Below are 16,813 nucleotides of genomic sequence, written 5' to 3' on the forward strand. Positions count from 1 at the left end.
AAGTTGAGAACTTCGAGGTTACAGGCCTGAGCTCAGGTCAAGAATTTGTGGATCCAAACTAGAAATGAAAGCCAGATTAGCCCATGCTCTGGAGACAGAATTGGGCCTGATCAGAGCAGCCCTGGCAGAAGCCAGAGAAGCGTTGGACAAGTTTCAGCAAAAAGGTGCAGGCAAGAGTAAGTCAGCCACTTAGTAGGCAGGTTGAAGCCACACAGGTGGGTTGACAGAAAATTAACATGTCGCCGCAAGACAGACCTACCAAATGGTGTACAGCTGTGTGCCAGATGATAATTCAGCTGCAGAGGGTTAGTTCAGCTGTGTGTGCTGGAAGAAGGCTGCAGCCCTTCTGGGGATAGACTCTGGCCACTTTTGCACCAAACCGTTGCCATTCAAAAGAGTTCCACACCTGTCCAGAATGAAGTATAACGATTTATTTATTAGGAAGTAAACTCACAAAAGAGTAGCGATCCACAGTTCTCTGCATGAACTGGGAATTGGAACTGAATCCAACAGCCAATGGGGGTCCACAAATACTTTTTATCTGCATTTATAGTACATGAGATCGCACCCAAAGTGGGGCAGTATCTTTTTTCTTTTTTTACTTTATAAATAACATCAATCAAAATTCCCACTTCCTCCCCTCCTCCCACTTCCCTCCCACTCCCCCCCCACACCCTCCTCCTCATCGCCCTCCAGTTCTAAGGGACAGCAAGGCATCCTGCCCTGTGGGAAGTCCAAGGCCCTCCCTCCTACAGTCTTAGGAAGGTGTGCACCCAAAGAGAATGGACGCCAAAAACCCAGTACATGCAGTCCAGATAAATCCCAATGCCATTGTCATTGGACTCTCAGTCTGCCCCAATTGTCAACCATTTTCAGAGGGTCCAGCTTGATCCCATGCTTGATCATTCCCAGAACAACTGGAGTTAGCTCCCGTTAGCTCAGGCACACCGTCTCAGTGAGAGGCATTATGGTAAGGGTTATTGGATGAAGGAGTTCTCATAGCAGACTGATCCATTTTCATTTATTTTGTTTGTGAATATATATTTTTTTGGCATGAAAATATTTTTATTGGCAGACATTAATTATATATAGTACTAGACTCCATTCAGACACTTTCATACATGCATATAATATGTTTAGACCACATTTTCCCCCATTGCTCTCTTATCCCCCACTCCTGCTGACTCCCTCTTTCCCAAATGCCTAACTAGTCCCTCTCTGCTTTTGTGACCCCCTTTATGATCCTGTAAGTCTCATGAGCATTGCAGAAGCATAGCTGACGGCATAGGCCCCATGGCAGTAGCTATATCACTGAAAAAAGGGAGTCTCCCTCTTTGCCACAGATAGAGTGATTCACTTCTTTGTTTTTTTTCTTTTTTTTATTAATTAATTAATTTATTTAATTATTAAAGATTTCTGCCTCTTCCCTGCCACCACCTCCCATTCCCCCCCTCCCCCAATCAAGAGAATATATTTTGATTGGAAAATTGAAACCATTGGTAAAAGATGTATACTGATTCCCGTCTTTCTGTTGATTTCATATTGTTTGGTGTTTTCTTTTTTATTTGCTTAACTAATGGCCTGAAGTGGGAATTTGGATTGGTAGTTTTTAAAGTAATAAAATAAAATAATAATAATAAACTGTTCAACATTCTTAGCTGTATTATATTCATTACTGTCATAAAATGCCATGACCAAAGGCAACTTATGGAAGAGAGAGTGTATAGTCAGTGTTCTTTAGAATAACAGAATTTATAGAAAAAATCTCTTCTCTCTCTCTCTCTCTCTCTCTCTCTCTCTCTCTCTCTCTCTCTCTCCCCCCTTCTCCCTTCCCCCTTCATAACCCCGTACATAAATATTCAACCTCACTCTGCAAGTCGTGTCTATCCATGTCTCTGTCTCCTGCCCTCCTGCCCTGTGTCTCCCTGCTTGGGACCAGCCACTGCTCGAGGATCGGCAGCCATCTCTGGCTGCTCTCAGAGCCCGCTGCATGCTGCCATATTGCCCACCACCACGGCTCGGGCCACCGCTCTGGGACTGGCTGCTCCCAGGGTCCACTGCCTGCTTCCACATGGCCCGCTACCACCACTTGGGACCTACAGCATTTCTGCTGCCTACTGCCGCCGGGGATCTTGCAGCATTTTTTTTTTTTTTAAATATAAAACACACAAGGTTTATTGACAGGACAGAAACCAGTGCACTGAGGCCAAAACTCATTTCCCACACAGGGGTAGAGGAGTTCTACCCTGAGTAGCTGGGAGAAGGAGTATTTAAGGGAAGAAACCATAATGTTTCCAAATGGTGTAGGGAGGGCGTCATTGGAAGATTCCGAAAATACCAGTGATAATCACAAGGGGATAACTCCCTGTTTCTCAAGATTATTCTCAAGATTATAATCTAACTTTATGGTCAGGTAGTTCCTGGAACAGAGTCACTGAACTGATTAACCTAGATTTTTGGTTCTTCTCTCCCTGCTAGATTTTTTTTTTTTTTTTTGCTAGAGGGGTCTGAAGTTATCTGGGTCTTTCAAATTGTGTCAGGTTTTCTAGTAAAAAGTCTAAGGAAAAGGATGTCCTCCTATTGTTACTGAGTTTTGTATCAGTAAATGTGATGTTAAAAAAAAAGCAATTTCGTTTTAAAAGCTAACTGCCTATGTTCTTAGATGAGCTCACTTATCATTCCTCAGGGTAAATACTGATTTACTTTCTGCCAGAAAATAACTTAGTGGCTCTTTTGTTGTGATTTATGTTATTTTAGAGGGAATTGGCTCAAAATTCCAGGTTTTGTACAAAACTACAAAAAATGAATTTGAATTTTTAATATGTTTGATATTTAAGAATTAAAGTATAGGACAGAAAGGAGACTAACAGCATTCCTCTATGCTCAAATAGACAGAAATTCAGAATATATGAGGTCCCTCTCTAACAGGATTAAAAGAAATATTCCAATGTAAATACATATCTGTTACATGAGACACTGTATTGCCATCTACTTTCAAAGTATTTAGAGAAGCTACAGCCCACAGCTAGTATATGCTAATGATTTTTGGATGTGAAAAGGGAATGGTTACATTTGGGGGAATCAAAAAATGAAATAGTGGGCAGGTCAGATGGTTAATCAGGTAAAGTCACCTGTCGCCATACCTGACGACCTACGTTCAATCCCCAGAATCCACATGATGAAAGGGAAATACTAATCTCAAAGTTCTCTGATTTTCACACATGTACTGTGGTATGCACACACCACTCATAAGATAATTAAGCATTTAATTAAACACTAATTAATCAAGAACAAGAAAGGAATAATAATTGAAGTTCAAGCTAGTAATTTTGAAAATAAATGCACCAACTATCCAAATCTCCAAATTGAAAGGCTTTATATATATTGAAATTTCCAGATTTCTCTAATTAGGATAGTTTTAAATTAAAGAAGTATTAGTTTGTGAAGGTCAGAATATCTGAAGTCAACTAAAATTTCTAGTCTCTGGACTTTCATTTGTTGGTTCTGAATAGATCTATTGTCACTAAAATATCTCCTAATTCAGTTGATAAAATTTGAACATCCAAATGTTAAACAAATGAATAAACCAAGTAATTTGAAAGAAATTTTGTGGTCAGACCCAATTATTATATTCCTTTCTAGAATAAGAGATTGCATTCTATCCCGCTCCCCTTTTTGAGGAAAAAGACCAAAAGATGACCGCATTGACAACCAGTAATCAAAGAACAATAGGAAATTTTGTGCTGGAAAATCAGTCTGTATGTTACTGTTTCTATCATAACTTTTTATTTAAGTGTTGTCAAATTTAGTGTAAGTTGTTAGTGATTTGTATATTGTGATTGGATGTTGGCCATTGGCAACACTGATTTTCACTCTAAAAATTATTTTTAAGTAAAACAGCTGACATTATTTTCAGGGTTTTTTTTTTTTTTTTTGCCTGCAGTTTTCCTAATTTGAATAAAAGACTTTTCTTATAGAATGGACAATTATTTATAAATGTTCAAATAACATTTCCACTGTTTCTAATTCTCCAGAGTAGGGATGTACTTACACTACTATAAATTTTCTTACTAACTCCAGTATCCATATTATATTATCTTGCTAATTTTTCATCGAACCAATCTCAAAATATAAAGAAAATTTTATAAGACTGTCAAGTAAAAAAAATAATAAGAAAAGGACAGCTCTGCCAGTTCAAGAAATCCAATTAGGTCAAATCAAACCAAATCAAAATGTTCATCGTTTTATTAAGAATGACGCTGTCCAGTGGCTGAGTGCATGGCAGGGAGACAGAAAAGCAGGGAGCCCATGCAGACTCAAAAACCACATGATTCTCCTCTGGGAGCCCATTTAAATACACTGTGGGAGTGGTCCAGGGAGGGGGTCAGGACCTGGCATGCTGAGATTTGGGGTCCAGGGCAAAGCAACTCCCAGATCTGGGGGCTGGGATGAATGGCAGGGGCTGACGGCTACGCTCCCATCTTAACATTCCAGACCCTTTGGATATAGGGGTGACAATAAATTGAAGTGATAATTGTGACAAACATTTAGTCTCTCTTTGGAAAAAGGGCGTAGACTCACATATGGCTACTTCCTGCAGGTATGGGGCAAACTGGGGAGGGGGTGCTGGCTGTTGGTGAGTCCACCTTAGCGGGTGGTGTAGCTGAAAAGGCATTCTGTCTGCTGTCATTTTGGAGATGCCAGGTATTTGTTTCTTGAGGAAGGTAAGAAGGCAGCTATCTAGGGAAAAAAAATATTGTTATTACTGAAGCTATGAAATAAGGCTAGCATTGGGATGAGACACAATAGCAGATGAAACCATATTTAAGTTGGCAGGTGTCCGTGATCCAGAAGAGCTGGTACCAATTAAGTCCCAGGAGCTGGTACAGGTACTTTTGGTAATGTCCTGTAAGCATTTCGTAGGTTGGTCTTGAGTAGGCAGCAGAAGTAACCTGACAAATAAGCTTAAAACTGGCTGGGGTTAGTGTAGTAGTAAAACAATTAAATAAATTGGAAACCCTAGATTTTACCAAACCTGATTTTGGTGTAGCTATAAAACTTTTCCAGGAACCTGTAGCAAAAGGCTATTAGAATAAATTGGGAACTTTTGAACTTCTGGAGATTGAAATCTGTTAACCCTGGACTATGAAGCCTGTTAAAGACCAGTACCTTGTGTTGTCAAATGTTCTTTAGACAGATCTGGGAGGAATAAGAATGTCTTACCTGGCTTTGCAGATAAAGCAGATTGATTCCCTGAGAAGAAAGCCGTTTTTGTTTTTGTGTGGGTGCTTTGCAACCCAGAGGAAGCCTGGAGACACAGGTTGTCTTCTTGGAGGACACACAGGATGCTGCAAAGAACGGCTTGTCTCTATGTTAAAAACTCTTATTTAAAATGCTATGATCTCATGTCTGTAAAGGTACTTGAAAACCAAGTGTTCAGGCTCCAAAGCCACAAAAGCCACAGAGAAACCCTGTCTCGAAAAACCAAAAAAAAAAAAAAAAAAAAAAAAAAAAAAAAAAAAGAAAACCAAGTGTTATTATTTGGTATTTTAGCTGTTGTAATCTGGAAGTACATATAAACACCAAACTGAAATTTACATTAAAAGAGCACCGTTACATATTTATATAAAGATATGTTGTAGCCACATTATACTAGGCATTACAAGAGAGAACAGAAACATAGAGATGAAACATTTTTATAGAGTTTAGAGTGAAAGGAAGGACGGGGGAAAAAGTAGATTTGTCAGTAGGTTAGACTTGTTGTCAGCATAGAAGGTGGGGCAGCAGCAGTTAGAGAGCAGAGGCACAGAGACCAGGGAAACAGCAGGGAAAGGTGGGGGAGCAGCAGTCAGAGCTTCAAAGGCAGCCCTGTAAAATGGAGCGCCCTGTTGGTGACAGGCCCAGAAGCTGATGGGCAAGTGAGTTCCAGAAACCAGCATGCCACGTCTCTGTTACTGATAGGAAAGTGCGCTTTGGTTTTTTGGGCATACAGGGGCTGAGCACCTTGGAAAGGAGGGTTAAAATTCCAGAACAGCACAGCTTGGCAGTGGTGCGCAACTCTCTGTGTGTGTGTGTGTGTGTGTGTGTGTGTGTGTGTGAACGCGCGCACGTGCGGGAATGAGGCAGAAGTCAAGGCGGGACAAAGAGCAGGAGTGCCAATAAAAACATAGAGAGAGACAAAAGTAGGGGCGGGACAAACTCGTGGTCGGCGAATGAACACACAGAAAGAGAAGGGGAAGCCGGGCGGAAGCGCCAAACTTGAAAAAACACAGGGTTGGAGTGTAGTTTGCTTTAAGTTAGAATGTTACAATTTAAAAAGGTTTTAAGTGTCCACTTAAGGGCTTTGAAATTGGCTAGGATTCGTAAGAAACCCACTTTAAATGCATGCCTCTGACACGAGATGGTCCAAATGCATATTTAAATATCATTTAAAAACCCTCTAGGTATTTAAATATCACTTAAAAACCCTGGCATGCTGGGATTTGGAATCCAGGGCAAAAAAAGCAACTCCTAGACCTGGGGGCTGGGATGGATGCCAGGGGCTGGAGGCTATGCTCCCAATTTACAACTACATCTGAAAATACTTTTATAAGAGGAAGGGGCCGCTTGTGAACATCGGATACTGTGAACTTTGCCGGTAAGCAGATTAATAGGGTTAAATTAAGATGTAAGAGTTAGCCAATAAGAAGCTAAATCTAATGGGTCAAGCAATGTTTTAATTAATACAAATAGTAACACAAAGCAAAGTAATTCATGACTACAGACCTAAGAGGTACCTAAAGAAACCCTACGTACTGATGAGAAGGTTAAATACACATGTAAAATTATGGAAAAGAATAAACTTTACAGAATACAAAAAAAAAAAAAAACAAGTGAGAATTAGAACTTTTATACAATAAAGGAACTTCTGGAGGCATTACCATCCCTGACTTCAAACTCTATTACAGAGCTACAGTAATGAAAACAGCGTGGTACTGGCATAAAAACAGAGCAGTCGACCAATGGAATCGAATAGAAGACCAGGATTTTAACCCACAAACCTATGAACAACTAATTTTCGATAAAGGAGCTAAAAGTATACAATGGAAGAAAGAAAGCATCTTCAACAAATGGTGCTGGCACAATTAGATGTCAACCTGTAGAAGAATGAAAATAGACCCATATCTATCACCATGCACAAAACTCAAGTCCAAATGGATCAAAGACCTCAATATCAATCTGAACACACTGAACCTGATAGAAGAGAAAATGGGAAGTACCCTACAACATATGGGCACAGGAGATCGCTTCCTATGTATAACCCCAGCAGCACAGACATTAAGGGCAACATTGAATAAATGGGACCTCCGGAAACTGAGAAGCTTCTGTAAAGCAAAGGACACTGTCATTAAGACAAAAAGGCATCCTACTGACTGGGAGAAGATCTTCACCAACCCCGCTACAGACAAAGGTCTGATCTCCAAAATATATAAAGAACTCAAGAAACTAGACTTTAAAATGTTAATTAACCCAATTAAAAAATGGGGCACTGAACTGAACAGAGAATTATCATCAGAAGAAGTTAAAATGGCCAAAAGATACTTAAGGTCATGCTCAACCTCCTAGCGATCAGAGAAATGCAAATCAAAACAACTTTGAGATATCATCTTATACCTGTCAGAATGGCTAAAATCAAAAACACTAAGGATAGCCTTTGCTGGAGAGGTTGTGGAGAAAGGGGTACCCTCATCCATTGCTGGTGGGACTGCAAACTTGTGCAACCACTTTGGAAATTGTGGTGGCGCAAATGAATGTAGACAGATTATATAGATATATACAGCTTTAATAAGGAAATAAACTTACAGGACCACAGGTTCCCGCGGTGTACCGGAAAAGCGGAGCAAAAGAAAAGAGGGCTGCTGGGCTCACGCCCCGGCAGATTTATCCATAAACATTAGCCCGAGGCGAACACGCCCCCAATGGGTGGGGCTATGTCCCAACAGGAAATCAGTGTGGCAGTTTCTCAGAAAAATTGGGATCAACCTACCCCTGGACCCAGCAATAGCACTCTTGGGAATATACCCAAGAGATGCCCTATCATATGACAAAAGCATTTGTCCAACTATGTTCATAACAGCATTATTTGTAATAGCCAGAACCTGGAAGCAACCTAGATGCCCTTCAATAGAAGAATGGATGAAGAAAGTGTGGAATGTATATACATTAGAGTACTACTCTGCGGTAAAAAACAATGACTTCTCGAATTTTGCATGCAAATGGATGGAAATAGAAAATACGATCCTGAGTGAGGTAACCCAGACCCAAAAAGAAGATCATGGGATGTACTCACTCATAATTGGTTTCTAGCCATGGATAGGGGCCACTGAGTCTATAATTTGTGATCCTAAAGAAGCTAATCAAGAGGGTAAACCCAAGGAAAAACATATAGATATCCTCCCAGCTATGGGAAATAGACAAGATTGATGGGCAAAAAATTGGAATCTTGGGGGGTGGGGTGGGATGGGGATGAGGGGTGATGGGGAGAGAAAAGTGTGAAGGAGAGGATGAGGGGAACTGGGGGAATCGGGGTGATTGGGGTCAAAGGAAGGTTGGATTGGGGAGCAGGGAAACTCATACCTTAGTTAAGGGAGCCACCTAAGGGTTGGCAAGAGACTTGAACCTGGAATGGCTACCAGATGCCCAGGGCAATGTCCCCAGTTAGTTCATTGGGGCACCTGAGGATAGGGAACCTGAAATGAACCTATCCTATAATCATACTGATGAATATCTTGCATATCGCCACAGAACCTTCATCTAGCGATGGATGGAGATAGAGACAGAGACCCACACTGGAACACCGGACTGAGCTCCCAAGGTTATAATGAGGAGCAGAAGGAGAGAGAACATGAACAAGGAAGTCAGGACCATGAGGGGTGCACCCAACCACTGAGACAGGGGGGCCGATCTATTGGGAGCTCACCAAGGCCAGCTGGACTGCTACTGGAAAAAACATGGGATAAAACCGGACTCTCTGAATATGGCGGACAATGAGAGCTGACGAGAGGCCAAGGAGAATGGCACAGGAACTTTCATCTGGCGATGGATCAAGAGAGAGACAGAGACCCAATTTGGAGCAACCGTCTGAGCTCTTAAGGTCCAAATGAGGAGCAGAATGAGGGAGAACATGAGCAAGGAAATCAGGACCACGAGGCATGCACCCACCCACTGTGACAGTGGAACTGATCTATTGGGAGCTCTCCAAGGCCAGCTGGACTGGGACTGAATAAGCATGGGTTGAAACTGGACTCTCTGAGCATGGCGGACAATGAAGGCTGATGAGAAGCCAAGGACAATGGAACTAGGTTTCGATCCTAATACATGAACTGGCTTTGTGGGAGCTTAGCCTGTTTGGATGCTCACCTTCCTGGACCTAGATAGAAGTGGGAGGACCTTGGTCTTCCTGTAGAGCAGGGAATTTGGACTGATCTTCAGTATCGAGAGGGAGGGGGAGTGGACTGGGGGGAGGAGAAGTGGAGTGGGGATGGGGGAGGGGAGCGGGGGGAGGGGGCAATATGTGGGAGGAGGGGGAGGGAAATGGGAAACGGGGAGCAGTTGGAAATTTTAATTAAAAAATAATAAAAAAATGATAAAAAAAGAAAAAAAAACAATTGAGAATTAGAACTTTGTCAAATATAAAATTATAATAATTTATAAATTTTATTTAAAAATTATACATTATAAAATTATAAAATATGAAATAAGCAGGAATTAAAATATGACTTTCAAAAATGTTAGGAATGTGGCAGTCTCATTTCTTTAATTAAAGATACATGCTGGCAGACTGGGTTAAAATATATTGTATATTGCTTCCAAGAAATGCACATCCATGGAAACAGCCTTGAGTTATAGTCTAGAAATATGAATTCCAAACAAATGCAACTAAGAAAGAAAGCAAGTTAACTAGAACTGGTATCTTAGAATATGGATTTTAATGTAAGAATTTTAAGAGGGATATTAAGGACCAATCCCTGATGTGGGAGTCTCCTCTGTGTGCTGTCATTACCATTAATAAATAAAGAAACGGCTTTGGACCTATAGCAAGGCAGAACTTAGATAGGCAGGGAAAGTTAGGCTGAATGCAGGAAGAAAAAGGGCAGAGACAGCGAGATGCCATGGAGCTACTGCCAGAGTCAGATATGCTGAAACTTTGCCGGTAAGCCACTTCCACGTGGATATACACAGATTAATGGAGATGGGTTAAATTAATATGTAAGAGTTAGACAAGATCTTAACTTATGTATAGTAAGTCAGATAGACATGAGATTTAAAACTAAATAATAGGAAAAACTGAAACATTATCAAAATTTTGCTCAATGACTATTTTTAGACGGTTATTAGAAAATTACCTATTGTATTTTAATGACATATATAGATAAAATTATCTGAGACAACTTTAATAAAAATTTTAGAGAAGAAAAAATTGAAGGAAGACAACCAAATATCACATTGTCCAAAAAATACAATTTAGAAAATCAAGAGCAAAAGATTAAAAAGAGTGTTTGTAGTAAAATCAACAAACACCAGTAATTTCTTGTTGATTACTCTAGGCATATTTTCACTTGACTCAAGAGTTAATCCTATTCAAATATAAATATGAGTTTAATAATTTATGCCTTCAAGTGTTTTCCACCAAACAAACACAAACCTGCGAATACCAGAAGGACCTATATGTCCTGATCATAGATGACAGTAAGTCCAACAGAACAAAGGCTTTCATTTGACATAATTGGACATTAACTTGAAAGTAGCAGAGGAACATTGTGCATTGTCTTGGTGCCCAGGCGGGTTAGAACGTATTTCCAGAATTTTTTTTTTCAATCAGAAATATTAACTAATTGCGGTGTGAGTTTTATTAATGCTTTTTATTAAAGAGCCTTGCTATTCAGATAAAAGATTGTTTCAATTAAGCCAAGGATTTTTAGGTTTTCTCTTTTCATATTTGATAATTTATTTTTATGTTCATTACACAATAAAATACAACGAGAAAAGTTATTGTTCTACAAATGTACAATACATGACTATTTACATAACAAAGCATTAATAAAGTTTTCAAGGTCTGCTAAAAATTGTGAAGTTCCTTGATCATATTATGAGTTTTTAAGAAACCTTTTAACCTTTCTTTACAGCTTTGATTGCTTCATTCTTGGATTTTAAGGGCAGGTACATTTCTAGAGCTCCACTGTCCTTTCCTCTTCATCGGAAACATAAAAACTGGTTTCATCTTGTTTACTTATTTCAGTTCACTCCATGACATCATCATGGCTTCACAAGGCTCCAGATCCTCATCAAGAGCAGCATATTCCTTCCTCTGTGGACAAATCTTTAGGAATATGGTAGGAAAGCAAAAATGAATTGAACTCCAAATAAGCAGTTTTAAAAATATAATAATGATTCAAACAGAGAAAAAGGAAATGAAAATGAAAAATATAAAAAATAATGAAACAAGGTTATTTGGAAGATAGACATGAATGTCTATCCATTATTCATATTAAATATAATAAAGAGAAGACTCAAATTCATAGCATAAAAGATAAAAAGGAAACATTACAGCACACTGATGAAATTTTCAGTATCTTTATTGCATATTGCAGAATCCTGTATTCCAGTAAATTGGAAAACTCTAAACATATATTCTAATTCTAAAATGGGGTAAAAACAATACAAATATCATGGTTCTATATTGCTAATAAAATGTTAGGAAACATTTTTTATTAAAATACTGGTACATTAAAGTTGCAACACATTTCAAAAGGCATTCACAATAAAAAATTGTGCTTCTTTCCTGGGCTGCAAAAATAGTCTCTTATAAGCATGTCAACAACATATTCAAAAGGTCGTTATCCATGACCAACTATCTATATAAGAATATTAAGAAAATTAAGAAAGCGTTGATTTATGAAATTCAGTAACATAGTATTATGCATTAATAGAAGACTGAGAATTACACGATTAACTATTTATCCATTAATATTTCATTTGTATCTATTATTGCACTATCTAAATATTGTGGATAGAGCAGTGACCAATATCTATGAGTACATATCTTTGAAATGGGATATATAGTCATTTGGGCATGTATTCAGTGATAGTATAGCTCAGTCATGGTAGTTTGCTTATAGCTGTTGAAGAACCCCACACTGATGTCTTTAGTATTCGTAATAGTTTATATGCTAGCGTACTTGAATAAGTGTTCATTTTTCTTCACATCCTCACCAGTATTCCTTGTCATTTGACTAACTGATGATAGTCATTCTGACTGGGATGAGATGGAATATCAAATTAGTTTTAACTGGAATTTTCTGCTGACTAATCATGGTGAACACTGTTTAAAACATATTATTTTAATGATCTTTTATGTATAGTTTTCCTTCCTACCTTGATTTTTCCAGCAATATTTTAGGCTATAGCAATACAAAAATGTTTAAAATAGTAAAAGAAATTATCAAAAACAAAAGAAGAAATCAAATTCTCTCATGAAATTAAATTTTTATTAGTATGCAGATATAGTATTTAAAGATTATTGTGTATTCTTTTGTTGTATAACTACAAAATAACGTTTTCATTAGAAGAAAAGTTCATTGTATTATTAAACTCTTAATGACCAAGCAGGGTACTCACTCAGAAATTTTCAGTAATTGTTAAAAAATTAACTTGAGTTGTAACATACCTTAGATGTGGTATGGCTTTGTTTGTTTGCTTGCTTAATTATTTTATTTATTGAGAAATTGTCTTATTATGTAGTCATATCTGTCCTGGACAAAATATGTAGAACCAGGTTAGTTTTGAACACATAGAAATCTGCTTGCTTCTACCTCATGAGTGATTTAATTAAAAGAGTGCGTCACTACACATATAATAGTAAAAATGAATTTGCAATTCTTTGTATATTGCTCAGAGGTAGTCATGCCAGGTATGAGTGAATTCTTAAGTTTGGTACAGATCATAAAATGAAAACACTAAAATAAGGAAAATAACTCCCAAAATGTGACTTCCTTGAAAAAGAAAACTAAAATTAATAATGAGGTATTAGATGATAATGGATTTAGACTCAGTGGAACATTACCATGAAAGAACTTGGGAACTAAGATAAAAATAATAGAAGCAGATTTCCCGTATGAAATGAAAGGTGATGGCAAATGGGAGTTCATTATTGGTTAAATCAAAGAGGAAGTACAATCCCTAAAGAAGAAGGTGTACTGGAGTAGAGAACTGGTCCCTAAAGATCTAAATACACACCATTATTGAGCATGTAAACGCATAAGCCCCGTTTCCTCTTTATATCTGGGCTCTTTATCCAGGTAAGAGTCCAAGAAAACCACTTCTTTATGCATAGCCAAATATAGAGTAGTAATAAATTGTGCAAAATATTCTGGAGTCTTACTCAGTGACCAGTGTGATAAAAAAGATAAGCTTAATGCTTACTTGTATTTCTTCAGAGTCTTAGGGAATTAGTAGCATTATGAATTATGATTGGTAGTTCAGAAAGATTTCAAAAGATTATGGAATATTAATTTTGTGCTTCATCATCTTGTAATCAAGTCTTCATTAGGACTTCAGGAAAAATAAAAATGGTAAATTTGCAAGAAGGTTTTCTCACCAAAAGTGGGTAAGTTTTGAATTTTATGCCAATATTTCATTGTTTAATTGATATCTTCAATGATATATCTCTAAACTCTAAAATGATAATGTGAGGTAAGAAATTTGTTTTGAATCATGCGTTACTTGTGAAATGCCCAATGATAAAGCTAATTGAAACATGGCTTCTTTCATACAAACCTATCTTTATTTGGTTTAATGTGTATCCATGTAGAGAGAAGAAGTCCTGGAGATCTATCCTCTTAACAAATTCAAGTTGACAATGGGGCATTATCTCTGTTAATCTACTGAACAGTAGATCTCTAGGGCTAGGCATCTTTCCCAAATGAATGGCTTTCTTGTAAGCAGAAATTCCCTCTATTTTTAAAACCAATATTTTGGATTTGTAGCTCTTCTTTTTCTTTCAGTACTTATACAGTGACATTGGACATCCTCTACCCTTTCAAAAATATTTGATTTTTTTGCTCCATTTGCACTAGTAAACAACATTCTATTTTCTGCTTATGTGGATATAACTATTTATATTGTATGTATCATAGAGTTCATGAAGAGTTTTTCAATTTCAGCTTTGATTTGATTATGTTGCAGAATGGTTTTGTGTTGAGTTGAAGCCCAACATTCAAGATCTTTCTTTCCCAATCTTTGTTGTCATAAAGTTTCACAAATATTAACTGGAAAATTTCCTGCAACATTGTTTTTAAAGTCGATAAAAACTGGAGTTGCTTGCGGTGTTTTAATCAACAAGTTCTAATTCAGATACATATATATATATCTTTTGAATTTTATGTTTTTTGTTGTGATAAGACTAGTAACTAAATCAGAGAAGGAACTACCAACAAGTATTGAGAAAATGAAGGTTCCCTTAGGTGAGTTTTTTTTTTTTTTTTTCAGCAGATGTCTGGGAATCCTAAATGCTTAACATCAGGAATGCTGCAGCTGACCACAATGAACTGCAACCTATTCCCAGTACCCTATCCTAAAACCATAAGCATCCTTATTTGGATGGCCCTTATTAGCAAGGTCCCTATTTGCCTGACAGAGATAATCTAACTGGAGTTTGCTACTTGAAAAATTGTTTAGAATATCCTCCCAAAGCAGCTCACTTTTCAATTTGGCCAGTCTTTTTTTCTTATGAATCAGGAGCTTGGAAAATATATATTCACACACACACACATAATAAACACACACACACATACACAGAGGGAGAGAGAGACTCAGTTACACCTTAAAAATACTTTTAAATGTGATTTTTTTAACTATCTGTTGATACAATAAGTAGTTCTCTAGTTATTGCCTTTCCAGGCTTGCTACAATCTGAAGTATATATAATAAACCATTGGTTTCCTTGTCAAAGGAGTTAATCCATCAACACCTGGCCATCCTTTAAACTACAAGAGTGAACACAATGTCCATTATATTAGATATTCTCAGAATTAAGTTCTTTTTCTTAAATTTACAATTTTACAAGAATTCAAGTTAGATGAAGTTTGGAATATGTTACCCAAGGCAGAAGCTAAGTCAAAGAAACAATAGTATAAAGAGAAATGGCAATTTGTCTAAAGACAACCTGTTTCTTTCCTCTCCCTTAATTTTTCTAATTGTCATATTGGATATGATAGTACTGCTGTCAACTTGTATACACTGTTGTTGACTCTATAATGTAGTTAGTTTTTAAAGTCTGATATGGGGAAGATGATGACATTGAGTAATGTGGTACCATGAAGTGTTTCAAATTGATCAACATCAGGCAAATCTACTAGACAACTCACTTACATAGCAAAAAGTTTGGTGATTTTTCTTTTATATTACTTGATTTCATCTTAGCTGCTTTTGTTCCTACAGATTCTCTAATGGAAGAATGGCTCTGGGAAATGTTTCCACAGTCACAGAATTCATCTTGATGGGGTTAACAGACCGGCCAGAACTTCAAATACCTTTGTTCCTCCTCTTTCTAGTGATGTACATGATAACAACACTGGGAAATTTGGCTTTGATCATGCTAATTGTACTGAACTCTCACCTTCACACCCCTATGTACTTTTTCTTATTTAATTTGTCCTGCATTGACCTTTGCTATTGTTCAGTCATAACACCCAAAATGCTAATGAACTTCACACTAAATAAGAATGCTATTTCTTATGAAGGATGTATGACTCAATTCTACTTCTTTTGTTTTTTTGTCATTTCTGAGTGTTACGTGCTGACAGCAATGGCCTATGATCGCTATGCGGCCATTTGCAATCCACTCTTATATAACATTACTATGTCTCCTAAGGTGTGTTCTTACCTCATGTTTGGTTCATATTTGATGGGGTTTTCTGGTGCCATGATCCACACAGGATGTGTCCTAAGACTTACCTTCTGTGACAGAAATACCATCAACCACTATTTTTGTGACCTCCTACCTTTGCTACAGCTCTCTTGCACAAGCACCTATGTCAATGAGATAGAGCTGTTGATTGTAGCAGGAAAAGACATCATTGTGCCCACGGTCATCATCTTTACCTCTTATGGCTTCATCCTCTCCAGCATTCTGAAAATAAGTTCTACTGAAGGGAGGTTCAAAACCTTCAGCACCTGTAGCTCCCACATAATTGCTGTTTCTCTGTTTTTTGGTTCATGTGCATTCATGTATCTAAAACCCTCTTCAGCTGGGTCTATGGATCAGGGAAAAATATCTTCTGTATTTTATAACATTGTGGTCCCCATGATGAACCCATTAATATATAGCCTTAGGAACAAAGATGTTAAAATTGCTTTGAAAAAAACTCTAACCAAAAGAAAGTTTTAAGCACAACTTAATATCTTTTTAATTGTGGGTATATCACCAAGAGTTAGTGCATATTTGTCAATATATTTTCTATATTCCTCTCTGTATTTTTTTTCATACCATGGAGGGAAGAATTTGTAACTTGTTCTTTTTAGTAGGTTTGTTATCTGGCATTGAAAAATTTTGGTCCTTCACCATTTTGTCAGTTTGACAACATAAGTAAGTAAATGACTTTTTCTTTTTCATTGATGTCAGACCGCATTCTCAAAATTATTAATGCTTCTAACAAGTCCTAAAAAGGATTACATAAATAAAAAAATGTCATTGGATGATGTGGTTCTTATTTGTCAATTTTTTAGTAGTGAGTCAAATAGTCTATCTCTGCTGCTGTTTTTCTTCTTTGGATGA

The 16,813-nt window shown here is 37.5% G+C and overlaps 1 protein-coding gene across 1 annotated transcript; it reads left to right on the plus strand.

The window, feature by feature from the left end:
• Nucleotides 1-10,352: 10,352 nt before the first annotated feature.
• Nucleotides 10,353-16,426, plus strand: LOC130872782 (olfactory receptor 145-like). Its single transcript, XM_057767027.1, has 2 exons — nt 10,353-10,369; nt 15,493-16,426. Exons 1-2 carry the CDS (start codon nt 10,353-10,355, stop codon nt 16,424-16,426), a joined length of 951 nt encoding a protein of 316 aa, XP_057623010.1.
• The last annotated feature ends 387 nt before the right edge of the window (nt 16,427-16,813 follow it).

Source organism: Chionomys nivalis, chromosome 4 (genome assembly GCF_950005125.1).
Source record: "Chionomys nivalis chromosome 4, mChiNiv1.1, whole genome shotgun sequence".
Lineage (NCBI taxonomy): Eukaryota > Metazoa > Chordata > Mammalia > Rodentia > Cricetidae > Chionomys > Chionomys nivalis.